Source organism: Arctopsyche grandis, chromosome 1, assembly GCF_051622035.1.
Source record: "Arctopsyche grandis isolate Sample6627 chromosome 1, ASM5162203v2, whole genome shotgun sequence".
Taxonomy (NCBI): Eukaryota; Metazoa; Arthropoda; class Insecta; order Trichoptera; family Hydropsychidae; genus Arctopsyche; species Arctopsyche grandis.
This window is the reverse complement of record NC_135355.1, coordinates 646,989-674,541: the sequence shown is the minus strand read 5'-3', so window position 1 is coordinate 674,541 and position 27,553 is coordinate 646,989. Positions and strand designations below refer to the sequence as shown.

Genomic DNA, 27,553 nt, shown 5'->3' with positions numbered 1-27,553 from the left:
GGAGATTCAAAATCAGTGACCAATCGACGATCGACGACTAAACATCTACTATGTACATACATACATTTGTACTTTATTTTTACATACCTCCTTTACGTTTCACATGGCTTTCGTGTCAGTGGTCATTTTTATCTCTTATCCGATCGTTTTCATACTTTGCCATATTGCTCATTTTGGTCATCAATATACGTACATGTATCGTCTGCCATTACGTTGGAGATAAAATATCGTATACAATGCGTAACAAATATCCAGAATCTCGGATACGGTGACGTTTATGACGGTACGTAAGGCTACCATAATCTATCTTCAACCTTTTCGCCTTGATATGCTATTTCAGATTTTAATTGTTTAAACGCCTATAATTCACTCTATATTTTATAAAATTTGCTCTATAGGTTCTCGTTATCTCTAATATTTAAATATTTATAGTTTTATAGTTACATACATATGTACACAGATCAAACAGTGATAGTTTTATTTTTAGTTATCAGCTGATTTAATTTATCTGATGATTTTAAAGTGCCTTTAAAGTCATTTAGATGCGATATTACTCAACAATGAAAATAATTATAAATAATAATTTAATTAATTTGTAAATAATTATAATTAATTTGTAAATGATAATTAAATTACTATGTATAAAATAGTTAAAATAATTTGTAAAATATTGTATTCATAAATAAATGTCTAGCATTTAAATCAGTGCTACTCTAACATTTTCAGTTATATACACCAGCATATATTTCTTAGTAATTCTCACGGGGCTGCCTGCGGTATTGTAGTAATTTCTGTTACACTAAAAGGTAGAAAATAATAAAATCTTTAGTAAAAAAGGTTTTTCGAAAACAAACCTCTTTTTGGTTTTGTATATAATTTTAAGATATATAAAAAAACTCAAGTAAAAAAAAATAAATGTTTATAAAAAACTTTAGTAAAAAAACTCATGTAACAAAATAAATGTATATAAAAAATAATGTACTAAAATATAAAAAATAAATGTATATAAAAAACTTTAGTAAAAAAATATATTAAAAAAAGTCAAGTAAAATAAATGTATATAAACAAATAATGTACTAAAATATAATGAATAATTAAATAAATTAAATACAATTAATTTATAAAAATAAAAAGGCAATTTAAACAATATTTCAACAACAAATGTACAAATGTGTGGGATTAAAATTTCAATCAAAATGATTTCAATGATTGGGGTTTCAATCAAAAAGATATCAATGATTGGGGTTTCAATCAAAATTATGATCCCGGCTTAAACTAATGTAATTAAATATATTACTGTAACGTACGCCGCGGATTAAGCGAATAGAATCCCAGAGACCGTGTGACCGTTCAAAGATTATCTGTAACGGATATCTATTAACGGATTAACTAAATGCATACCGTGCGACTGGTATAAGTGGGTTTTAAGGATTATCGACAAGCTAAGTGCATGAAACAATGATTGCACTTCTCATACCGTGGGAATACATATCCGAATACGTGACTATACAGTAGGTAAACAGATTAGACGTCCTGAGAGGTCTACCCCTTTTAGGCGGTACGTAAGCGATCTCAGGTCATTCTGGACTTAGCAGTGACAGTGCGTGTATCTCCTGAGTCATCAATAAATGCTGTGAAACGACTGTTGGCCTTTTACTTGGATCCTCCCCCCACCCCTACGCAACATTACTAAGAGGTATGGGCCGCTTTTAGATCATCACATACATACCAAGAGATTCAGAAGCCCAATTCACAATTTTGAGGGACGGAGTGGTGATTCCGTAGTGCCCGTACATGACCTGAAGAACAACGATATCACTTGTGATGATTTATCGGGAATTGATAAGATGAATTAAAAATGCTGCAAAAATTTGTCCATAAATGATTGATAATCGATTTTTGTAATTGGCCTTAAATAATACTTATGTACGTACAATGTTTGACCAAAGATGTCGTGTTAAATTATAATGGCGTGTGTGGTGTGCCTGTAAAAATAAATAAATCAATGTATAAAAGTGGGCTATTGAAACCGCTAAAACCGTTAATAATGTATGTCACAATTTTTTTTAGTCAATGTTATTTATTTATTTATAGTTAGTTTTGGACCATTGTGGCATTACAGGAAGAACCTAATGCGCCACAATGGCCTACATTTGATAAAGAAAAACAAGAAATAAAATACATAAAATAAAAAGCAAAAATGTAAAGGCAGAAAAACATGATAAAATGAAAACACTCGTCTCTCGACGCTCCGTGAGAACGGACGTGCCGAAGACGTACTCTCTGTGCGAGCGCTCATAATACAGCGATACGCCATACCGTCAAAAAACCCACACCTTTTAACATACACAACAAACACCCCCCACAAAACGAACACCAAAAGAACACATGTTGGCACCATGCGAGGATCCAACCTGAAAAAGCGACTTAAGAAGACACTGATAACTACAACCGAAGCTCCTCAACCAGGCTGCTGTCAGACCGCTCAGATGGAGACCGAGTGGCAGTTTCCAAAACATACGGCAAAGAACGTGAAAGATGTTGCTCCTGAATTTAAAATTCAGGAGAAAAACAAATTTGAAGGGCTCTTGGAAGTTTCCGATGTCCCCAGAAGCGGTGGAAGAATCCCGCCCATCATCATGACAGCTACTGGCACTCACGGCAGCATGATCGAGTCGATCAAGAAGTTTATAAAAGACTTCACAATGACTTACATTGGTCAAAATAATGTCAAGATACAATGTAAAAGTCTTGAAGACTTTAAAAAACTTCGGGATGGATTGACACCAGACCGACAACTCCATACCTTTTCCAGGAAGGAGGAAAAGGAAATAAAAAGTGTCGTACGTGGCTTGCCGAAATTGCCGGAAGCTGATATTAAAGATGACATCATCAGACAGGGATTCCCTGTAACCAAAGTCATACAGATGAAGACGAAGGAGCCTAGTAGCAACGCCACCGAGCTATACTTGGTGTTCTTCGAGCCATCGGTATCGGCAAAGAAGATTAAAGAAATCCGGTACATCTCTTACACAAAGGTCAGTGTCGTTAAATATACTAGTAAATCACAAAATATTACTCAATGTTTCAGATGCCAAGAATATGGACACGCTGCGAAAAACTGCAATCGGCAGGCCAAGTGCGTCAAATGTGCCGGCACTCACCTCACCGCACAATGCAATCAAGGAATAGTTACCCCTGCTGTCTGCTCAGGCTGTTCAGGATCTCACCCCGCTAACTTCAAAGACTGTCCAAAAAGACAGAGCTATCTGAAAATGCTGGAATCGAGGAAGAATCGAGCATCAATTGTCAAAGCCAACCCTTGGAAACTCCCAGTGGCGCAGCCACAAAATATCCCGGTCGTTAACGATCATAACTTCCCAAAGCTACCGACCATTAAAACTCCTTCACCAAATATCCCTAAAAAACCCCACCAACCAACCAATCCCAACATTCAACCAACAACAGACCTAACTTCCATGGCGTCTATGACGAAGATGTTGAAGATCCTCCAGGAGATTCGTGCCAAGGCCAGCGGTTGCACCGACAAACTAGAGCTGGCACTCATGCTCGTCGAATATCTCGATGTCTTTGATTAACGGGAGGCGCCTGAACATTCTAGCTTGGAATGCTCGTGGACTTAAGAATAAGATTGACGAACTAGAGTCGGCGATCGGTGAGTACTGTGTTGACATAGTTTTAATCTCCGAGACCTTCTTAAAACCTCATATCCGTATTAACCTACCTAACTTTAACTGCTATCGCGAAGACCGAGAACAGCATGGAGGGGGAGTTGCCATTTTTATAAAATCGTCAATTAAACATTGTCGCGTAATAACTCCGCCACTAAAAAATTTAGAACTAACCGCCATCGAACTAACAATTAACAACACCCGTCACATAGTAGCATCCGCTTACAATCCTCCCCAAAAACATTAGTAGTAAGAACTAACATTGGTAGTTCGGTAGTGGTAGCTGGTGACTTTAATGCTAAACATCTATTATGGAGTTGCGTAAACACTGACCAACAAGGCACAACTCTTTTTAAATACATTCAAATAACAGATACAATCTTGCTTCATCCGGATACATACACACACTATCCTACAAATAACTCACAACCATCCACACTAGATCTTGTCCTCGTCAAGAACTTCCCAAAAATATCGACACCAAATGCCCTTCAAACCCTGTCGTCTGATCATCTCCCGATATCTTCTCAATCGACGGGAAACCCGAGGAAATCATCAAGCATAGTTGGGATTACGGGAAAGCTAACTGGCGAGAGTTCAAGTCGTACATAAACGACCAAACTATTCTAACTTCTACCACACTCACAAACAAAACAGAAATCGACAGCTCCATAATACACCTGACGGAATCAATAGCTCGATCCAAACACCTTCACATACCTAAGACACAATATATTGAACACAAACTAGAGATAACTGACTTTGTTGCAAATCTAATTAAAAGTAAAAATAAACTCCGTAAAATTTGGCAAACATCAAAAAATCCAGCATTGAAAACATTAATTAATAAGCTCACATATCAAATTAAAATTAGAATCAAAGAAATCAAAAATGAAGCTTGGTCTAAAAAATTAGAAAAATTGAGCTCAGTTGATGGCTCTCTATGGAAATTAGCTAAAGCGATTCGCAGGACAAAAAACTCGATTCCTCCATTAGATGATGCAGGAATCTCAGTGACGCGTGATTGCGACAAAGCAGAACTATTATCAAAATCCTTCCAAAAACATCACACACTCACACAACATTACAATCACATACCAACGCATAATAAAGTCAACCGGTCCATTCAAATCATCACAAAAACTCCCACTAACAGTACTAAAAATATAAAATTGGTGCATCCGTGTGAAATCCAAAATATAATACGTAATTTAAAAAATAAAAAGGCACCTGGGCGAGATTCAATAGATAACATCACAATCAAACAACTTCCATTTAAAGCTTTAGTCTCACTATCTAAAATATTCAACGCATGTTTACTCACCGGGTATTTCCCAGAATACTGGAAAACAGCCAACGTAATTCCCATACTTAAGCCCGATAAAAGCTCAAAAAACCCGGCCAATTATCGACCCATTAGCTTACTTTGCACGCTTTCAAAAATTCTAGAAAAAATAATCTACACACGTTTACTTAAAGTCGTAAATAAGAAATTAATAAATGAACAATTTGGATTTCGCACTGGACATTCCACGACCCAACAACTAACAAGACTAACTGAACACGTGACGAAGAACTTTAATATGAAGAGAAGTACCGGAATGGTATGTCTCGACATAGAAAAGGCCTTCGACACGGTTTGGCACGATGGACTCATTCATAAGCTCCTTATTAACAAAATACCAAACTACCTAATTCTCATCATCAAATCGTACTTAACTCGTAGAAAGCTAGTGGTTAGCGTAAATAATGAATTATCGTCTCCAAAAATAATCGCAGCTGGCGTTCCGCAGGGGAGCTTGCTTGGCCCACTCTTGTTCTCCATATATATAAATGACATACCTATTCCAAAAAACTGTCACATAGCCCTATATGCAGATGATACAGCTTGCTTCACAAGTAGCAAAAAACCAGACACTATTCTTAAAAATCTTGAATTTGCAATTAAAACAATGACTGAACACTTCACTAAGTGGAAAATTCAAATTAATCAAACCAAAACAGACGCCATATTCTTTAGTGTTAGAAAACATAAGCCAAGTTCAGATCTGAAAATCCCCTCTGGAGAAAGTCTGAAATGGCAGTCAGTAATAAAATATTTAGGAGTAACGTTTGATAAAAGAATGAGATGGGCACCTCACATTGAGGCAGCGAAATGCAAGGCGATGCGGGGTATATCCTCAATATATCCAATATTTAATCGCCATAGTTCTTTATCAACGCTAAATAAAATAAAATTATATCGCGCGCTCATATTGCCATTATTAACCTATGCTTCACCTGTATGGAATAACGCCTCGAATACTAACCTTTCCAAGCTCCAAGTAATACAAAATAAATCCCTTAAAATAATTTATAATACACCCATATATACTAACCTGAAAAAACTGCATGCTATATATAATATTCCGTTTGTTACAGACATTACTAACAAACTAACCAGTAGATTCTATGAAAGAATCACTAATAACCATACTAACACACTTGTGAAGAGTCTCGGTGATTACAACAAAATGTCTATACCCTTCAGGTATAAACACAGATTACCTAAACACAATCTGCTTTAGGTCATCGACTTTAGATAGTCTTTAATTAATATTATGTATTAGATGTATTATGAACATTTATAAGGATTGTAAATAGGTTTTTGGGCTCTTTTTCCTATTATGCTTTAGATTAACATTAGAATAATATAATACTGTGATTACTAACCAAATTAAATTAAAATTGTAAAATAGAAAATGATCAGTAGATCAGTAGCTATTAAAATAGATATAAGATGTATTGTGAACATAATTTCGTAATAATAAAAAGCATTTAAAAATCAAAAAAAATAAAATGAAAACAAAAGAAAAATGATACATAAGAAAAAATAAATAAAAAAGGTGTAAAAATCAAATAAATAAAATCCTATTCTTAGTTATACAATGAACGAAAAATAAATAAAATCACAGCGAGGCCCAAAAGGAAAAGAGTAGATTAAGAGTCCACACATACATCACATTAAAATTAAGAAAATAATGATGAGCGCAGATTACCAGATAAATATGTTAAAATAATATCCGATAATCTACGCTCACTTAGGTGGAAAATATCGCATTCAGACACGGCAGCAACGGTTTCATTGAGAAGTCAAATAGCTCTTGGAATAGGAGCAATTCGAAAAAGAACTGTGCGAGCAGCAGGTACAACCATCAAATGATGATGTCTACCACGCACATAGTTATAAATTTATAATCATTTATCTCGATTTAAAGTAAGGAGATGTCAATTTTTGGTCACGTAAGGCTTTCGTCTCTTGATACAGAGGAATATAATTCGAATTTTGAACGACGAGCGACGATATCGTTGAAAACGTGAAGATCAGCGAAATTGCTAATACCGAGTCGCGTTCGACGCCTGCCAACTCGGGGAAAAATCTGAGAAAACTCGCTGTTTATTTTTGCCGCGGAGGGAAAGCGCCCGTTCAGCTTTTCCGACCGCGGTGTGATGGAAGCAATCATCATTAGATTTTATCTGTCCGACTGGCGTTTGCATGTGATAGACGGGGAAATTGTCGCCGTCTCCACCGCATCAAGACGGAAAATCCCAGACGCCGTTTTCCCACCACATATTTTAAATATACATATACCGATTTTAATACGAGAGTAAAAATAAAATGGAATCGTTTTTAATTTATATTTTTTACGTTTTTCACATTCAAATTCAACTAGAAGTATGTTTTGTCGAGTGGTTTTTAGTATTAGTGGTACTAGAGTGCAAAGGCGATGGTATTTGAAGGGATATAAACGGAAGTTGAAGAAGGGGGGGTGGGGTGGGGGTGGGGGTTGAAAAAAGACCCGTTTTAAAGTGTAATAAAGGAGCGGGTCCGTACGTGAGATTAAATTAGACGCATTGCGTAAAGTCCGAAGTGGGTAGAGGGCTCGGATCCCTATTAACCCTTTCCCCGCCGGCCGCGCGTATGATATGAGAACTAACGTAATTAATGTTTAATTACCATAAAGCCGGCCGCGTGCGCACACAAATACTCTTGTTCCGGACCGCAGACAACACTCAACGACGACCAATTTTACACACACACACCACTCGGGATTTAATGCCCACATACTCTGTATAGGTAAACACATACATACGTACATACATACTCGTGCGTGGATAGTTACTGGCACAAAATGTTACAACAGCGAACTTACTTGCATTTCAATTTTTCCTTTATAAAAAGCATGTTTTTGCAAGCCTCTTCTATGTTTGCCTTCGCTCGTTCGTCTGATGGTGCTTACGGACTAAACCAACGACGATTTTGGGCCAACTTTTTAACCAGCAGTAGCGTACAAAATATCGAAATAAAAATTAAATTTTAAAATTGAAATTAAATATCAAAATCAAGCTAAAGAGCGAGATTGAGCTAAAATTAGATCATCGTTGATGTTTTTAATTACAACAATGTTTTGAATTATGACGATACGCATTTAAAACCAGAGAAATATTATAATTTCTCTGCTTACGAGCGAAAAAAAATATTGTTAAAGTCGTCACGAGATGTTACTGTATTTCTACCGTAGACGATCGATAAAAAAAACAATTCATAAAAAAACGCCGTGTCGGATGTCGGTGATTTGTCGAAGGGTTTTTTTCTTTCGTCGAAATAAAATTAATAATCACACATTATCCGATAAAATTTACCTCTGAAATGATTTAATTAATTGATTTATTTCGACGAGAGAAACAATTGAAGACTAAAACAATTTCGTTTGATAAACCGACTACGTACCGGGTTGGGACCATCGCTCGGTCACCCATACTAACACATGATATATTCTCAATAACTGCGCATTACGGGGAAGTAAAAATAATAATTCTTTGATTTTTTTTTTCGATCTTAGTGCGTATCTTCGTAAGTCAAAACATCTTCGACAAACAAAAGTCAAGGATTACCTGTATGTGATTGTTGATGATCTAATTTTAGGTCAATCTCGAAAATTTATTTAAATTGGGCATGTTCTGTTTTAACTTTCAATATTTTATTTTAATTTTAATATATTGATTATAATTTTATTTTGATATTTGAATTTAATTTTAATAAAATAATAATATTTTTAATTTTGATATTTAATTTCAATTTTTAAATTTAGTTTTTATTTCGATATTTTGTACGCTACTGGTTTTATCCTGCTGGTTAAAACGTTGGACCAAAATCGTCGTTGGTTTGGTCCGTACGCAGCATTAGAAAAACTATCCTCTTCGCTCTCTTCTTGCTTAGAACATTAATGGGACGGTCTCATTGCATTGCATGAAACCTCGGCATAAGTTTAATCATAAGCAGACGTTAGTAGTTCTCAATCAATAAGAGGAGAGGGTAATATGAATAGATAATGTGGGCCGATCCCGGCGGCACTGCAATGCCGGGCCAACCCGCGACAGGAGTGGAGCAAGCCCCGATCATCCCGTCACTTTCCAAAAATCAGTTTAATATACTGGTCCCGCGATGCGGGAACTATCAGATATTAAGCTGATAAGAACAGATACTACACTTTGATCTTAGCCAACAGGCCGAGAAGCGATAACTTGAAAACACACTCGTTGCATATAAAAGCCCTAGTGCAACATTACCGCAAGTATAAAGCGAAGGACCCTACCGACATCTATGTGGGACTCCATCGAACAAAATCTTATGACATTTTTATACAAAATCTAAGCAAATCCATGAATGTATTTTATTTATATATTTATATGTATGTTATATTAGAGTACATACATATGAATAAAATAACTTAATAAAATAAAATAAAAATGTTTAAAAAAGGGGGGCCAACGGCACGCGGTGTTCCCAAGCGGTTACCCATCCAAGTACTGACCCTTTGACAAATCACCGACATTTTTTTTTGTTAAATGTTTCATCGACGGCGGAAACACAGTAGTATATCGTGACGACTTATAAGAAACAATAACAAGGTTTTTTTCGCTCGTAATCAGAGAAATTATAATATTTCTCTGGTTGTAATGCGTATCATCGTAATTCAAAACATTGTTGTAATTCAAAACATCAACGATGATCTAATTTTAGCTCAATCTCGCTCGTTAGCTTAATTTTGATATTTAATTTCAAATTTTTAATTTAATTTTTATTTCGATATTTTGTACGCTACTGGTTTTAAAAGTTGGCCCAAAATCGTCGTTGATTAAATATTTCCGAAGGGGGAAACATAGTAGTATATCGTGACGACTTATAAGAAACAATAACAAGGTTTTTTTCACTCGTAATCAGAGAAATTATAATATTTCTCTGGTTGTAATGCGTATCGTCGTAATTCAAAACATTGTTGTAATTCAAAACATCAACGATGATCTAATTTTAGCTCAATCTCGCTCGTTAGCTTAATTTTGATATTTAATTTCAATTTTTTTTATTTAATTTTTATTTCGATATTTTGTACGCTACTGGTTTTAAAAGTTGGCCCAAAATCTTCGTTGGTTTGGTGCGTACGGACCATGAGACAACGTTTGGATTTGATATCCTACATTCTTCCGATAGTTTTGAAACCTTGCCATTTTGGTTTGGTCAACAATGGGGCTTCCAAGCCAGCTTAAATCGAAACCGAAAAACCGGCTTTTTGACAATTTAAAAAAAAAATCAAAAACCGGCTTTTTTCTCGATCAATCGATTTTTTTCAATTTTCTTTAATTGTTGTTTTTTTTCCTCAAAACTAGCAATTATGAATGTCAAATTTGTATGAAAGATTTAAAAAAATGTGTATATCCAAACTTTCTTAGGGAATAGGCGTATATTTCTTTGAACAACAAAAAAAGGTACAGCACTAAGTGGTTTCTTCGATATTCAAAGCAAAGGAACTCAAATGCTTTATAGCAAAATGCATGGGAGAGATGGGCTTTGATATTTAGTAATGGATGAAGACCGGTTCATAAAACAATAAAATATTATTGAAAGTAGTTTCAATAACCTACACAAAGCATTTCAGAATTTCGGAAAATTGGGTTTTCCATAATTTGTAGCTTATATACATATATCATTTAATTATTTTCAGAATCTGTCATTTTTACGGCTGTAATATATAATATTTGTAATAATATAATATATTTACATTTTTTTTTTCGATATAAAAATTTAAAACATAAAATAAATCTTAATTTTCTGAAACCGATGAAAGCCGGTTAACCGGCTTTTTATTTGTAAAAAACCGAAAACCGACTTTTTCTTTCGGGCGATTTTTTGGAACCTAAGGTTCCAAGATTCGACATTATATATTCAAATCAAATCCACCAGTACGATGGTGAAAAATAGTCGTAATAAACAATAGGTATTAAAAAATGCTATAATTTTAACCATTTTAACGTGTAATGGTTAGTTACCATATGTTTCTTTTTTCTGCCACCCTTTCGCTTTGTCGGATTTTAATTGTTTAAACGCCTATAACTTAAGATGAGAGCAGAATAAGGAATATAAAAAATGGTCCTGATTTGTATGAAATTTAATAATATGTATGTATATGTCCGATATTATTTAGCGAAATTAGCGATTTCGAAAGAAATCTTCATAATCAATGTCAAATATTGAAAAATAAAAGATAAGTGTTTTATTTGTGTTTTGGCTAAGATGTAAATTTTTCGTCAGCGAATTCGAATGTTTTTAATTCGCATTAAAATTTATTCCGCCATCCTTATTTAGCTTTTTTTACAAACAGTACACTATTTGATAAATTCGTCCTCATCTTTTACCATTCAACGAAACTATTGTTGCGTAGGGGTGGGTGGAGGATCCAAGTAAAAGGCCAACAGTCGTCTCACAGCATTTATTGATGATTAAGGAGATACACGCACTGGCAGTGCTCAGTCTAGAATGACAACTATCGCCTTATAAGGGATAGATCTCTCAGGACATCTTCGACGTCTAATTTGTTTACCTATTGTTATGGTCACGTACGGATATGTCTTCCCACGACATTCGCTCCCACGGTACAGGTCAATTCTGAGAAAGGACCAATACCAGCCAACTCGTTCGCCATTGTTTAGCCTACATGCACTTAGCCTGTCGCTAATCCTTAAAACCACTTACACCGGTCACACGGTCTCTCAGGACGCTAATCCGATCCCAGTTACGCGGCGGCTCTTTTCAGTATACGTAACACTATCATATAGATTTTAAATGTGACGAAAATGTCTATATTTTATAATTATTACGGCTAATTTTTGATATACATATACATAAACGCATCATAACATTATGGACTCGTTATTAAATAATTATTTAAAATGCATAATTTTCAACAATAACCATAGAAACGGGATATGTTGGTGTGGTTACCTTTAAAATTGCTTTTTAAAAAGCTAATTTTTTCAAGAATTGCCTCTGCGAATCGTAAACGATGTAATAATCAAATCAATAAATAATCAAATTGAAAATGTCCTATCAGAATTACATATGAACATATGTAGTCTATATCGGGACTTCGAACACCCCCGCTAGATATCAATAGGAATCGTCACCTACTACTACATATGTATACCAAAGGGATTCCAAAACTGGGTCTAAATTGGGACACACGGAGACCCAAGAGACTGTGGCGCGCACGAAGATACAAGACTGAGGATAAAAACCATACCAATCAAGTTGAAATCTCCGTGTTATATTACAAGCTTTTTTTTAGCTTCACTCGGTTAGTTCAGTGACATTCCTGCCCATCAAATAAAAGTGAATTCCACTTTTCAAATCGCTTTGATATACCGTGATGGCAAAATTTTAAGATAGCTAAATATGTCGGACATTTAATCATATCCATATGTATGTGTTAACTCATCCAAATTTAGATAGGAATCTTGGGTCAAATGATAGCTAACCATCCACAGGCGGACTTATATCGCCCCAGTAACAGTTCATTTTTCAGTTTCATTTATTCTCATCTCATATAAACTTTAAATAACAAGCTATTATATTTTCTAGATATAATAATATATTGTTGAAATTCGTGGCCGAACTAAGTGTTTTGGTCAAATTATAACCTCTACGCAGCTGTCACTTTTACATAGCTGTCAAAGCTCGTCTGGTGTGTGATCTCATCGTGCTATTTAGCAGTTACCGAAGACTTAAAAATAATAATATTTAAAATGGGAAGTTCTAGGAGAATTGTATTACAATGTTATAAAATACGAAACGTTTGGAGAGGACGCAACAAGGGACTACAACAAAGCAAAGATGTGGTCACGCTTACGTACGGACAAGATTTAAAAGTACCTATAATATAATATATACATCCCAAGCTTTTATATTTAGTCATATAAATAATTTTTTCAAAGAATACTTTTACTATTCAATATTTATGGCGAAAACCAGTATACATAATAATTTCATATACATATGCATATACATACATACATAGATCATTGATTTTAGATAGTAATTTAGTTATTAAAGCGGGTATCATACATAATATGTAGTTACTTATTTTATATTTAAGTACTTTTTATTTAATTATATTTTGTACTATTTATCTTATTTATTGAATTGCAATTTTTATTTTTACTTCATAATTTACTTTAGGCCGGAGCGAAAAACGCGAAATTTGGATTTTTATTGACGGACCTAGTGGAAAACTTTCGTGGTATCAATGGAATATTAAATAAAAAAATCGTTGGTTTTGTTTAAAATTAACGATAAAAATGTCTCGTTCCAATCAACCAATTCAACCAATCGATTTATCTCAACAAAAATTTAGAAAAAGTAGGTTTTTCTCATATGACTCTTTTTCTTAGTGTATTTAAACTTACTTTTTTGTAATTTTGAGATAAATCGATTCTTTGAAGGCACAAGATATCGTTTAAAATCAACGAAATTTTGTAATTAACGTTCCCCTGATGCGATAAAAGTTTTTCAATTGATGAAAATTCGCGGATTTGCTCCATGTACCTACTGAAAGTACATGTGTACATAGGTAAATGTATACATACATATATATGTATGTACATAGCCACTTCATATGTACATACTTATATTTATCTAAATTAGATTGGAGTCATGTAACAAGAATATGAATAAAAATAATGTGAATTTAAAAATGTTGAGGCTTTCGAAAACGCATAGGAGTGCAAATTCGACCGCAAATTAAATTCTGTTTGGAATTTTCAAATTGTGGGTTCGCCGCGTGAGTGTGGCAAAAATTAAACGGCAACAAGTTCGGCAATAATTGCGGCATAAACTTTAGTCAAAAATTAATTGTCCGTGTAAGGGGTGCTAACCCTTCCGTTCCTACCTTAATGTTGGCTTAATAAAATGCGTATAACGTGAAAACGGTCCCAACAGAACGTATGTTAAGCCTAATTTCGTGTATACTCTTATGTATGTATGTATGTGTTTATGTATGTATGTTCCATCTACCTGTACCTACATATGTGAGTATGTATGTACATAATATATTATGTAATGTCTATATGAATCAAGCGATATTAATAAACGTTTTTCAAAACCTGGATTGAGCTGTTAATCCGGTTTTGTTCCATACATAACTTTTTAAATTAACGTCCCATTTATAATAAAATATAATTTTAGTTAAATAATAATACAATTTTTTTTTTTTTTAATAAATGCGTTACAAGTTATTCTAGTTGTAATGGGGATCGACATACTCGTAGGCACATATGTACATTTGTACTTGAATAAATTAAAGACAATGTAAAATAATTTCAAATTATGTTTATTTCATAATATGCACTAACACAATGATAAAACGTCATTAAAATACGTACATTCATACATACAGAAAAGAAGAAAAAATTCCATACAAAAATACAAAGAAAATCATATTGGAATTATCGCCAATTAGTTGACTCGTGGGTATAGCATATACATAGTATGTACATATGTACATTCATATGTATGTAGGTACCGGACTTGAGATGAAAATTCAAAGCACTGACTTGGTTTTCACGAAAATCGGAAAGGCCTTTACTCTATTCGAAGATATGCTAGAGAAATGCGCGAATGAATTATTTTTATCATCATATTCCAAAATCTCCCTCAACATAGCTCCCTTATTATCACGACCACCTGCAACAGAATGCATTACAATTTATTGTTATTTTAGAGGCGTCTACTTTTGGTTTCAATCGTTACATATATATGTATACGTTTACAATCAGTTCTCACCCGAGAATAGGAATCTCCCTTTGAAGTAGCACAAGCTAGTGCCTGCTCGTGGACTTGGCAAATTGCAAAATGGACTCCACAAGTTTGCATTTGGATCATATCTTTCAACATCAGAAATATAATACGGGTGGTTATAATATAGTGTAGAGCCACCGACTGCGTAAAGCTTTCCTTTAATGGAGGCATTCTAAAAACAATTTAACATACATAGGGTAATTCTCTCGAATTATGTATGTACATATTTCTCGCAAAGCTTGCATCGTAAACTCTACCATGTGATCACATCTCGTCTTAATCATCGGAGCTCGAAAGGTCCAAGTGTTGGTTTCCGGTGTGTACATTTGAACAATATTTGAAACTGCTGGTGCAACTCCCCCTGTTACATATATTCTATTATTTAGAACACTTGCATCGTGTGCAAATGTAGCCGTCAGCAATGGGGCCACGTCAGTCTCCCATGTCTTTCTCTCACTGTTCCACCTGTTTAAAATACCATTTTTAATTAAGTAATATTATTTGTATTACACTGTTCGACACAAAAAAATGGTTTAGAGACGAGATATAACTTTTCTTATAGATCTATGCCGAGTGAACACGAATCTGGTAATAAAAAATGTTGATTGGCTCGAGATTCGGCGATAGATGTTTTTTAAATCGCGCGATTTTTCTATATCTTGGTGTTGTTCTCAAAATCTGTCAATTTCCTGTTCAAAATGAATATTGGAATCTATATTTGGATATTTTATCTTTCATTTATAGTACTTTTCAGCTTTCAAATCTCTCTAAGTAGTCGTCTAGTTCAAATCAAAAGTCAAAATACATATTTTCATTTGGGATTTTTTCCCACTAGTTATACTAAAAATTATTAAAATTCCACTTAGAAAAATTTTTGTTATTAATCCGCAAGAATAGTCAAAATTATATATTATCCCTATTAATTCAATTCAGATTCGTGTAAATACGAGTAAATATTAGTACGAGCTTTTACCTCGCAATTTTACCGATTTAAAATTCAGCATACTTCCAATTATTCCTTTTAAACGAAAACAAAAAATAGTGTGGTCATAACATTATCTCAATAAATATGTTTAAATTAAAAAACACTTAATATAAAATAGTATTAACAGTGGGAAAAAATCCCAAATGAAAATGCGTACTTTTGAATTCTGATTTGAACTGGACGACTATTTAGAGAGACTTCAAAGCTGAAAAGTACTATAAATGAAAGATAAAATACCCTTTTATAGATTCCAATATTAATTTTGAACAGGAAATTGACAGATTTTGAGACATCGACCGAACAACACCAAGATATAGAAAAATCGCACGATTTAAAAAACACCTATCGCCGAATCTCGAGCCAATCAACATTTTTTATTACCAGATTCGTATTCACTCGGCATAGATCTATAAGAAAAGTTATATCTCGTCTCTGACCCAAAAAAAAAATAGTCATTTGTCGAACAGTGTAATATGTAATTGTATCACATTAAATAATATATTATTTTATTTTTAATAAATCAATACAACAGAGACTTGACAGGCAACCACAATGCGTCACTGAGGTGTTAAAACAAATAGATGTATATTTAAAACCAGAGTAACAAAAATAATAAAAAAAATTAAAAGCAAGTAAGAAATTGTATGTATAGAGAAAAACAAATAAATAATAAAAGATAATTATATCGTGCAATGTAGGATGTGTTCGACCAACTCAACATAACTGGCATTGAAGAGATCCAAGTAATGTGCCAGTAATTCGATGAGTCCAACAGCTCTCAAGAGGGGGGAGTTAATGAGCACGTTTTTTAGCCCTAATTGGCAACAAGATATCATGCTTTCGCAAAACCCTGTGATTTTACGAGGACAATTTACATATTATATTTACCTTTCTACTTTAGTGGTTGCCCCTGCTGCCGTTAATCCTCCGATAGCATACACATCAGTAGACAACCCTTTTTTCAGTGCAACTGCAGCCAAGTCGTATCGTCCATCTTTCAACTTTTCCAAACTATGTTTCTGCCCGTCTTTCAGATCTATATAGTCGACCTGATGAATATATGTATACACAATTTTATATTGCCATCAATGTTTAAAACTACACGTGTACGTAGGTATTATTATACTGTAATTTCAAAGACATACCAAATCTCTATTATTTGGCCAACCGCCGACGATTATAATCCAGTCGTTTACCAAAACGGGCACGTAGAAATTCCGGGCAAATTCATAATTTTTCGATACCGACCAAGTGTTTTGTTTTTCATTGTATATTTCGAGAGTTTGTTGTTGCTGAGGAAGATATGTATTTTCAATTTTTTAAGTATGCATTTCAACTTCAAATGTTTTGTGATTTTAACTTACGTCATAATAATCGGAACCAACTAATATCAATTGATGTGATCCTGTACGATAATTTTGAGTTTTAAGAGAATTTTGTGCATTTGGTGATAAGAGTGTTTGCATTGCAGTGTTGATGATGATGACGCTCGGTGGGCTCGAATAACAATAAGCGAGTATTTCCGAGGTCAAAAACTGAAAACGACAGATATACATATTATTGTATATGTAGTATAAAATGCAATATAGGTAAATATTTCACCTATTAGTAATACCTCCAATGACAAAAGCGTCAGTCTGACGGTACTTAATAGCTCGAATAAATTAGCTCGTCGGTTTGATTCGTCGTGATTTATCCACAACTTAATGGCTTTGAAAACCTCTTCCTCGGAAACATTCAAATCGTCTGATTTGAGAATATCAATCACCATGGCCAAAGGCAAACGGAGAAAGGTTGCAGTTTGATACAACTGAAATAACAATGATAATTCACCTCCTATTATTATATACAATATTTTACACGAATATTATACATATACATATTCATAAACAGTCACCGAAGAAAAATTCTCGGTCGTTATATTCATAGCCGTTTTTTTCCAATCGGGATTTAAACTTGACAGTCTCAAAAACATCAAACTGTTAGTTGAGTTGATTTGTTGATTTCCCAAGTTACTTATCACATCGTCGATATAATTTATTTTTAACGTTTTAGCCAATTCCCCAAACTTTTCAATATGTTTCAAATCGATACCTGGAAAAGCGTTATAAAAGGTGTATTTTTATTTTATAAATTACGTACATATATATTATCATTATAATAGTTTGGATAATTTATCTACAGCGATAAATATATTTAATAAATTTTAACTAAACTCTTTAATAAGGAGTTGAATGATATTTTGAATGGCATGAAATCAGTAAAGAATTATGGATGATCTAACTGTAGAAGTATTAAAACAAACATGAACTAACATAGGTTCATATTTGTTAAAAATAATTAATCTATCATTACAGACAGGTATTGTTTCAGATCCTTGGAAAGTTATTGGAACAAGTAACAAGTTATAAATCAATTGAGAAAATTTGTCGTTATGAATGATTATTTGATTGAGGAACAATCAGGTTTTAGAGAGCGACATTCAACTGAAACGGCCAATCAATTGGTCATTTATAGTTGGATAGGAGCGATAGATGATTCTAATAAGGTAGTTGCAGCTGTTTTCTTGGACTTCAAAAGAGCGTTTATACTAAAGATAGGGGAAGATTGCTAGAGATATTAAGTAAGGTAGGATTGGGTGGGAAAGTATTAAGTTCGTTTGAATTTTATCTGAATTTTAAAAAATTTGATTATTCCGTATAGAGTACCACAGGGTTCTTAATTAGGACCTCTGTTGTTTATTTTATATATCAATGATTTAGTGAAAGTATTTTACGTATGTAAAGTTCATATGTTTACGGATTATACATTAGTATATATTATACGTAATGATGTTCATGTCATGAGTGATATTTTATGTAAGGAATTACAGTATGTAAGTGATTGATTATGCGAGAATAAACCGAAAGTGAACTTAAGTAAGACTAAAATGATGTGGATGAATAACAAGAGCCTTATGAGTGATGTGATTATGAATGGGAGAGTGGTAGAAGTAGTAGATAATATTAAGTATTAAGTTAATCAAGTTTTAAGGTGCACGCAGATTATATTATTAAAAAAAATGGCAAAAAAAGTTGGTGCACTTTCTGGGTTAAGAAACTTATTAAGTATAAAAAGTAAAATATTAATATATAATTGTGTTGTACGGTTTCATACTGTATATTGCGCTACAGTGCTCAATCTATTTAGTGGATTGTGTATTGATAAACTGCAGAAAGTGCATAATATGAATTGAATATGAATTGAATATGAGATGAATTGAAATGGTTAGATATTAGAAATAGTCTTAAATTAAGCACTTTAAAATTTTTATATAAGCTAGATAAGAATCTATTACCCAAATAATTTAATAATTACATAGTTAGGAATAGAGAAATATATAATTATAAAGCTAGAAATATGTAGGAATAAATTAATTATAGGCAGAGTTAAGAAAACAAGAACTGCAGGAGGTGTTTTTCACAGAGGTATTCAAATCTATAATGCCCTTCCAGAGAGCATTAGAAGTGCTAATAACATTGGTGCTTTCTTGAAGGGTGTTAATGGATAATGGATACCTCTGTGGAAGATGATGTAATTATATAAGTTAATAAATGAAATGTTTGGCATTATAATATTATGTTACGGTTACTAATTATAGTTTTTTGTTAATAATGATATATTATAGTTATAATATTTGTTTAATTAGCAATTTGCTATAAATATATGTATGTTGTATGTACGTATGCACTCACATAGTTCTCCCGTGTAACAATATTTTAAAATCGCGTCGATGACTTCGTCTTCGTATGGGTTTAAAACTTCACTTAATTGAGATAAGTCTCCTCGGAAGAATTCGCTGGATGCAGCTAGGACGTTTTTGTGTGCATAGATACTATAATTGCATTGCAAATAATACATTTTTATGAAATGATAAGCAATTTAACAAAAAAAATTATTGAAAAATGTATATTTTATCATGATTACTAATGACGTACGTTTTACCACGCAAATTGAAGTCTACATCGGTAAACTTTCGCTCTCCCATGCATTTATATAAATATTCGATTACAGATTTTCCAAAATTTGGCTTGGATGATAAATTGAGATTGGTACAGTCCATTTTGTCTTTAAATCTTAAAATTTTGCAGTTACAATAATTTTTGTACAAATACACACACTAAAAAACAAAGTTAATATTATAATAATATCACATTGTAAACACAATATAATATGATATTTAAACGAATGTACGTAAATATGTATATATGTATGAACATACCTATTCGAAGTTCTGGACTCGAATGACATATGTACATATGTTGGTATATCTACATATGTACATACATGAACGCGCATGTAGATATTCCACATTTTGATTAGAAACGGCCATTGTTTTTCTGAGATTAAAACAAATCTTAAACTATGTATATATTTATACACACTATCAATTTTACATATAATAATATTGATATATTTATACACACAAACCAAAATATACACCATATCAATATATACATATAAGCATATTTCAAGTGAAAATATATTTTCGCCAATTCGCAGTGAAAATGTATCAAACAATGAATTTACAACATTTAACTTTATAAATTTAACCCTAACAACCCAATCTTAAATTAATAGGGCCAATCCGTACTTAAGCTAACCCTTAAATTATATCAACCCTCACGATCTAATATTAAATGAATAAAACCAACCCTGAAAATGTAACTGGTTATGATTTCACTGAAACGTCAGTGCAAATATAATTTCACTGTGACATATGTATCAATTGAAACCGCAAAACCGTAAATAGATGTGATTTTTTTGCGCTAGTGACTGCTTTAACGGGTTAAAAAAATAAATAAAATAAAATAATGTACCAAAGAATACTTTACGTAATGGTGGTTACGTGCAGTTGTAAGTTGTAAGTTGTGTTTAAATTAAATAAAAAATAATTTAAATTAAAATCGGTAAAAATCACGATTTTCACAAACTCACATGGTAGCAAATAATTGTTTTACAATTTTCATATTATTTTTTAAGGATTCTCCATCATACAATAGAAAGAAAATGACATATTTACCATTTGCACTTTAATTATCCAATATAGTGTTGGACTTACATATCTCCAAAATAACAAACTCAAAAACATATCCATCGATATATTAATAATAAAAAAATCATTTTTAAAATGAAATTTTATTTAAAAAATATCTTTAAAGCTACATTGTACATCTGTATGCAATAAGCAACATTGAACACGTAAGTAAAGTGTGTATGCAATTTATTTTTAGTAGATGTTCAAAAAACTGCATTTTGTGGCACAAGAAAAGGATAGGTGCCCTCCCTTGGAATATTGATTCTTCCGAGAGAATTCCACGATCCATTTCCATCATCGTATTCCATAACTTCGCTGACATAACCATTTGGAGCTCTTCCACCTTGCATTAAATATTAAATAATTTATTATATCACGTATTTTGTTCTCTGATTTGTCATCTTCATCTTCATCATCAAATGTTTCTTACCTATGAAGACGATTCTATTTTGGAATAGACAGACGTTACCTCCCGTGCGAGGACTCGGCAGACTTGTAATCGAAGTCCACGAATTTGAATTGGGGTCGTAAGCCTCCACATTAGACATAACAGTAGCTGCGTTGTAATAAACACCACAACCTCCAACAACGAAAATCCTTCCTCTGATTACAGCACTCTAATTTAAAAAAAAATCAATAATTAAATAAACATACATATGTAACACATTCACACAAACCGGTTATGAGACCATTTTCGATACAAATTGAGCGCAAATGTAGGGAAACTTACACAAAACAAAAATTCTACTTTCGGTTGTTGGATTTTGATCGAATTTTTTTATTACTTAAAATCACTATAATTACTATACTCATTAAATATCAAGAAAATAAAAATAGTTTACGGTCATAATAAAATAATTAAATATTGTTTACGAATTCTGACCAAAATTTTACCAATTCAAAGTTAGTGCATAAAGAATACAAACATAAATTTTCAGCTTGATAGGAAGAGGAAAAAATCCCACTTCCGGTTCATTAAGTTTGCTGATTTTTATTTTTACTTTTACTCAAAATCACTATCTTTATTATACACAATAAATATCAAGAAGCTTAAAATAATTTAAAAGGTCAAAATAAAATAATGAAATATTGTTTTAAAAAAAAATACGATTTCCGGCTTACGAATTCTGACCAAAACCTTAGCAAATTAGTACATAACTAATGCAAATATTTAAATTTTCAGCTTAATACGTTCATGGATGTGGCCAAAATCGAGGCGATAACATTTTTGACCTTTCTAAGAGGAAAAAATCCAACTTCCGGTTTATGAAATTTAATGATTTTTTTTTATTTTCATTACATTGTTACAATTATTTTACTTGAAATTTTTCGTGACGAGCACACATTTTTAAGGGGTCGAAAAAAATAGTGAAAGAAAAATCGAACAAGAGTAAACTGCCACTTTCGGTTGAGGGATGGTTACCAAATTTTATACATAACTTGTTATTACCCTTAAACTTCTAGTTATGAAATGTCAGGTCTATAAACTAAAGATTTTCTTAGAAAAACATAAAAAACCTCGATTCTATAGAGTAAAAGTACTACTTCCGGCTTAGGAAAAAATATATAAAAACTATTCGGGTATTATAACTTTTATTACAGGTAAAAAAATTCCAATCCGATTTGGTTAGCTGTTCGGGAGATAATTGAACTCAAAATCTTAAAAAAAAGAGAGCACCTACTATAAGGGAAGGTACCAATTCCGGTCAACTTAAAAATTTGAAAAAAATTTACATTGTATCGATAAAAATTTCAGTAACCGATACGAAGTTTCAGTTCGATAAGATTAGAGGTGTTCAAAAAATCCACCAAAATACACAGACACACATTTTTTCTAGATAATAAAAACGTGATCAGTAATCGATTCCGAGTTCAAATCAGTTGAAATCTGGAGTTGGAATTTTTGCATGATCACAACATTTCATATATTTATACTACGTACATACATAGATGCTCAAGTCAAATCTTATAACGTACTTTCAGTCGCATTTTTTTTTTCTTTTGTTAGAACGTTAAAATTTGAGCGTAATTTCATACCTGCATTAGTTAGAGCTAGATACAAATATAATGTGTGAAAATAATTACCAAATGACAGAATCTGCTGGAGTTCATCGGCGTGCGGTAAGACCAGGAATTAGTCTCCGGAGAATACATCTGGACAGTGTTCACAGTGACTTTGTTCGCTAATGAACCACCTGTCACGTATATTCTACCGTCTACAACCGATGCAGCGTGTGCATGCAGTGGCTGCAGCATTCCAGGAACATTGCTAACCCACGACTGCGAATCGCTGTTCCACCTTTCGACCGAATTCAACGTTCTTCCGGGACTTGTCAATCCTCCGATCAGGTAAACGTCACTCGAAGATCCTCGGCTGATCGTGGCTGAAGCTGCATTGTAACGTCCTATTTTCAAAGGTGACATTCCGAACTTCTGACCACTCGTTATATCTACATAGTCTACCTGCAAACGCAATGATTCCTTTATCGAATGCCCGACGCGACGTACTTCATCGAATGGAAATACATATACTTTACAGTTGCCACTCCAGCTCTGTTGATATATCCGCCAATGATCAGTATGCGGTTGTTGACCAAAGCGACAGAGTAATTCCTCCTATTGAATCCATAATCTCTGGACACAGACCACGAATTTTGGGCCGCACTGTAAGTCTCAATAAAATTGCGACCCTGTGAAAAATAAAACACCGTACAAGTACAATACTTTCCGTTGAAAATTTACACGTTCATTTATTTAAATACACTTGACAAATCAAATTTTCAATTATACAATACAAATAGTGATGTGCCCGTTGAAATTTCAACGGGTGGTTTCGGAAACAAATTGATACATGATTTAAAATAAAGTTAAAAATACGAATAGTAATAATTAATCGGAACTAAAACAGAAATCGGGAATCGGAACTGAAACAGGGATGAGGAACCGGAACTGAAAAATTAATCCGAATCTGGAATCGAAACAGTAATCGGGATCTGGAACTGAAAAAAAAGTAATCGGGACCCGGAACTAAAACTGGAATTGGGATCCGGAACTGAAACAGTAATCGAAGCGGCTGCCCCTAGGCTATCACCCCGAGGCTTCCACCCCTAGGTTGCCACAAATCAAAATCAAAATCGAAATCGAAACGGGTGGTTTCGGAAAAATAATTATACACGAATTACGTATTACGAATCACGAATTACGAATTGACACGTGATGTGCAACGCCGACTTCAGACCCGCCCCCCCCCCACTTCCCTGCTACCTTGCATTGCATATGATAGAGTGTCGCGCTACACCTCTATGAATTAGAGGAACGCATCGTTATTCTGAGCAATGGGTGAGCATCCGCTAAGAGTGTACACACATCCACATAGACACACACATTAATTCATCATTTCGAACGGGTTGGTTCGGTGAGCGTGTAATGCGCGCATTTAACTTTTTTTCTTCTTTAATTTACTTTACGTTATAGTTGTATATCATTTCATTTCCGAAACCACCCGTTGAATTCAACGAGCACAACACTAGCTTAAAATAAAGTTACAATACGAATACTACTAATTAATCGGAACTGAAACAGGGATCGGGTATCAGAATTGAAGCAGGAATTGGAATTCACAACTGAAACAGGGATCGGAAATCGGAATTGGAACTGAATCGTTTCTATATATATATATACTAGCTGTATTACCCGGCTTCGCTCAGTGTTTATAATATAAACCGCTTAAACATGACTAAGCTAATTTAATTAAAAAAAAAAAAAAAATTTAAAAATTTAAAAAAAAAATTAAAAGAAAAATTAAAAAAAAATAAAAAAAAAATCAAAAAAAAAATTAAAAAAAAATCAAAAAAAAAATTTAAAAAAATCAAAAAAAAAAATCAATTTTTTTTTTTTTGCCTTCTAGGGCTTCGCCCTCGGCACCCCCCTGAGCCTTTGCCTTCTAGGGCTTCGCCCCTCCACGCCCCATGAGCAATTGCCGTTTAGGGCTTCGCCCCCATGATCAGTTGCCTTTTAGGGCTTCGCCCCTCCGCGCCCCCATGATTCAAAGCCGTCTAGGGCTTCGCCCCCCTTAGTTAATGCCTTTTAGGGCTTCGCCCCCCGCGCCCCCAAGATTAATTGCCGTTTCGGGCTTCGCCCCCCTTAGTTAATGCCTTTTAGGGCTTCGCCCCTCCGCACCCCCATGATTAAATGCCGTCTAGGGCTTCGCCCCCCCTAGTTAATGCCTTTTAGGGCTTCGCCCCCCGCGCCCCCAAGATTAATTGCCGTTTAGGGCTTCGCCCCCCTTAGTTAATGCCTTTTAGGGCTTCGCCCCTCCGCGCCCCCATGATTAAATGCCGTCTAAGGCTTCGCCCCCATGATCAGTTGCCTTTTAGGGCTTCGCCCCTCCGCGCCCCCATGATTAATTGCCGTCTAGGGCTTCGCCCCCCTTAGTTAATGCCTATTAGGGCTTGCGCCCCATGAGGCTGGGCCCCCCGGGCCCCCTTCGGGGCCCCACGGGGCTGCGCCCCTTGTGGCGCCCCCTTTTGAGCCCCATGGGGCTGCGCCCCATGAGGCTGGGCCCCCCGGGCCCCCATTCAGGGCCCCACGGGGCTGCGCCCCTTGTGGCGCCCCCTTTTGAGCCCCATGGGGCTGCGCCCCATGAGGCTGGGCCCCCCGGGCCCCCTTCGGGGCCCCCCTTAGTTAATGCCTATTAGGGCTTGCGCCCCATGAGGCTGGGCCCCCCGGGCCCCCTTCGGGGCCCCACGGGGCCCCACGGGGCTGCGCTCCTTGTGGCGCCCCCTTTTGAGACTGGGCCTGCTGCGCCCCATGAGGCTGGGCCCCCCCGGGGCCCCACGGGGCTGCGCCCCTCGTGGCGCCCCCTTTTGAGCCCCATGGGGCTGCGCCCCATGAGGCTGGGCCCCCCGGGCCCCCTTCGGGGCCCCACGGGGCTGCGTCCCTTGTGGCGCCCCCTTTTAAGCCCCATGGGGCTGCGCCCCATGAGGCTGGGGCCCCACGGGGCTGCGCCCCTTGTGGCGCCCCTGGCGGGGCCCCATGAAGCTACTCGCCTTGCGCCCCCGCGGGGGTGAATCCATTGAAACGAAAAAAACAAATCGGCGCCCATGGATCGAAAAAAAAAAAATCGAATCACGTGTTCGATGACGTCACCGATCTACGGACGAAAACGACGAAAACGACGACCAAGGATACATACAAAGTCTCTTTCCAAATTATAGATTAGATAAAATAAATTTACCGTGATCAAAAAAAGTTTTGTCTAAAAGTGGGAAAACAAAAACGTAACCACATCACAATTCACTACAGCAGTGTAATCTGTACTACCTTCCTATTTAATTATCTATTCATTCGCTATTACTTTAAAAGAAATATGTAATATTCATTTGAAGTATTTTTGTTCGGTTCTTTTCGTCATCATTATAATAATATGTGAGTCTGATTATTTAAAAAAAAATTTTGGACTTACTGCGTCTTCCCAGCTTCCAACAATGATCATTTTTGTGTCTGAGCTAATGTTAGGAGGACCAACACCAGCTGGACCACCACAACTGCCTCCTCTTTGTTCATTGGATTGGAAGTTCGGAGACACAATCAACTGCATCGCTTTCGTAATGATCATGACACATTCGGAACAACAACTGCAATAGGGCAATACTTCTCCAGTTAAAAACTAAAATGAGTTTTAGAAATAACAATTGTAAGAATATATGGACAAAGATATTATTCAAGTTTTAAGATGACATTAAATTACCTCCACAGACAACAAAGTCAGTCTGACACAACTCAACACAGTGAACAAAAACTGCTGACGACATGATTTGTCAAATTCAATCCACAATTTCATCGCAAAAAACACATCTTCCTCGCATGGTGCATTCAAATCGTTCGATTGTAGTATACTAACCACTTCCGACACATTCAACTGAAGGAAATCGGGAGATTTATAAATCTGAAATTAAAGTCAGCAAATTTTTATTTTAAAACACCATACGAAAACTAATCAATCTATATTTCAATGTATTATAATTAGCTCTCACGTTGACAAAGTTGTGAAGGTAATCAGTCGGGCAATGAAAACACTTTTCCATCTTTTTTTCTGTAATTAATACACATATACACTTGTCTGTACATACAAACATACTTAAATCTAATACAAAATATTGATTTATTTAATATGTACATTGATACGTAGGTGTGAAAACAATGTATTACCTATTCGATTGAACACACAGCGCGTGAATGATTTACTATAGACTTCAGCTGCACATATAAATATAATACATAAGTATGTATAGGTATATATATATATATATATATATATGTACACATGTACATACATACGTATACGTACTGTCGAAAAGTAATCGACTACTATAGATTATCTTACTAGATAATTTGGTTCATATGTATTGAAATATCCCCGTTTGTGCAAGCAAACCTTTTTTGTATACCTAGATAAGCGTTTTTAGAGAAATAATAACAATGTGAATAAGTTTTTGAAATATTGTCTTGTGCATATAATAATATGTTATTCTACATATATGAATCTATGGTTGTGTCCGTTGATATTTCTACGGTTGGTTTTGGAAAGGAATTGACACGAATTGAATTAAATTTGTAATCACCAGTAA

General features: G+C 34.7%; 2 protein-coding genes and 1 non-coding gene across 3 annotated transcripts; all 3 read right to left on the bottom strand.

Moving 5' to 3' along the window:
* Nucleotides 1-9,061: 9,061 nt before the first annotated feature.
* LOC143920519 (U2 spliceosomal RNA) lies at nt 9,062-9,254 on the bottom strand. The gene has a single exon (XR_013261354.1). It is a non-coding gene; the product is annotated as a U2 spliceosomal RNA (small nuclear RNA).
* A 5,026-nt stretch (nt 9,255-14,280) lies between these two features.
* On the bottom strand, nt 14,281-20,165 carry LOC143913391 (kelch-like protein 25). Its single transcript, XM_077433133.1, has 11 exons — nt 20,109-20,165; nt 19,825-20,006; nt 19,582-19,721; nt 17,745-17,941; nt 17,463-17,657; nt 17,212-17,382; nt 16,993-17,139; nt 16,736-16,896; nt 15,120-15,327; nt 14,848-15,034; nt 14,281-14,748 (listed from the first exon to the last, which is right to left on the bottom strand). The coding sequence occupies exons 2-11, from the start codon at nt 19,947-19,949 to the stop codon at nt 14,606-14,608; spliced, it is 1,674 nt and encodes a 557-aa protein (XP_077289259.1). The 5' UTR covers nt 19,950-20,006; nt 20,109-20,165; the 3' UTR covers nt 14,281-14,605.
* A 741-nt stretch (nt 20,166-20,906) lies between these two features.
* LOC143910089 (kelch-like protein 35) lies at nt 20,907-27,195 on the bottom strand. Its single transcript, XM_077428477.1, has 8 exons — nt 27,135-27,195; nt 26,960-27,018; nt 26,674-26,871; nt 26,389-26,592; nt 23,462-23,614; nt 23,010-23,387; nt 21,355-21,541; nt 20,907-21,267 (listed from the first exon to the last, which is right to left on the bottom strand). The coding sequence occupies exons 2-8, from the start codon at nt 27,008-27,010 to the stop codon at nt 21,128-21,130; spliced, it is 1,311 nt and encodes a 436-aa protein (XP_077284603.1). The 5' UTR covers nt 27,011-27,018; nt 27,135-27,195; the 3' UTR covers nt 20,907-21,127.
* Nucleotides 27,196-27,553: the final 358 nt, after the last annotated feature.

Excerpts from the sequence above, each read along its gene's own strand:
- LOC143913391 (XM_077433133.1), bottom strand. The coding sequence starts at position 19,949 with ATGGACTGTACCAATCTCAATTTATCATCCAAGCCAAATTTTGGAAAA. Across the intron at positions 17,383-17,462 it reads TGACGCTTTTGTCATTGGAG|TTTTTGACCTCGGAAATACT; the intron begins GTATTACTAATA and ends TGTCGTTTTCAG. Across the intron at positions 14,749-14,847 it reads AGGGAGATTCCTATTCTCGG|GTGGTCGTGATAATAAGGGA; the intron begins GTGAGAACTGAT and ends ATTCTGTTGCAG.
- LOC143910089 (XM_077428477.1), bottom strand. The coding sequence starts at position 27,010 with ATGGAAAAGTGTTTTCATTGCCCGACTGATTACCTTCACAACTTTGTC. Across the intron at positions 23,388-23,461 it reads ACAGAGCTGGAGTGGCAACT|GTAGACTATGTAGATATAAC; the intron begins GTAAAGTATATG and ends TTGCGTTTGCAG. Across the intron at positions 21,542-23,009 it reads CCAGCAGATTCTGTCATTTG|AGTGCTGTAATCAGAGGAAG; the intron begins GTAATTATTTTC and ends TTTTTAAATTAG.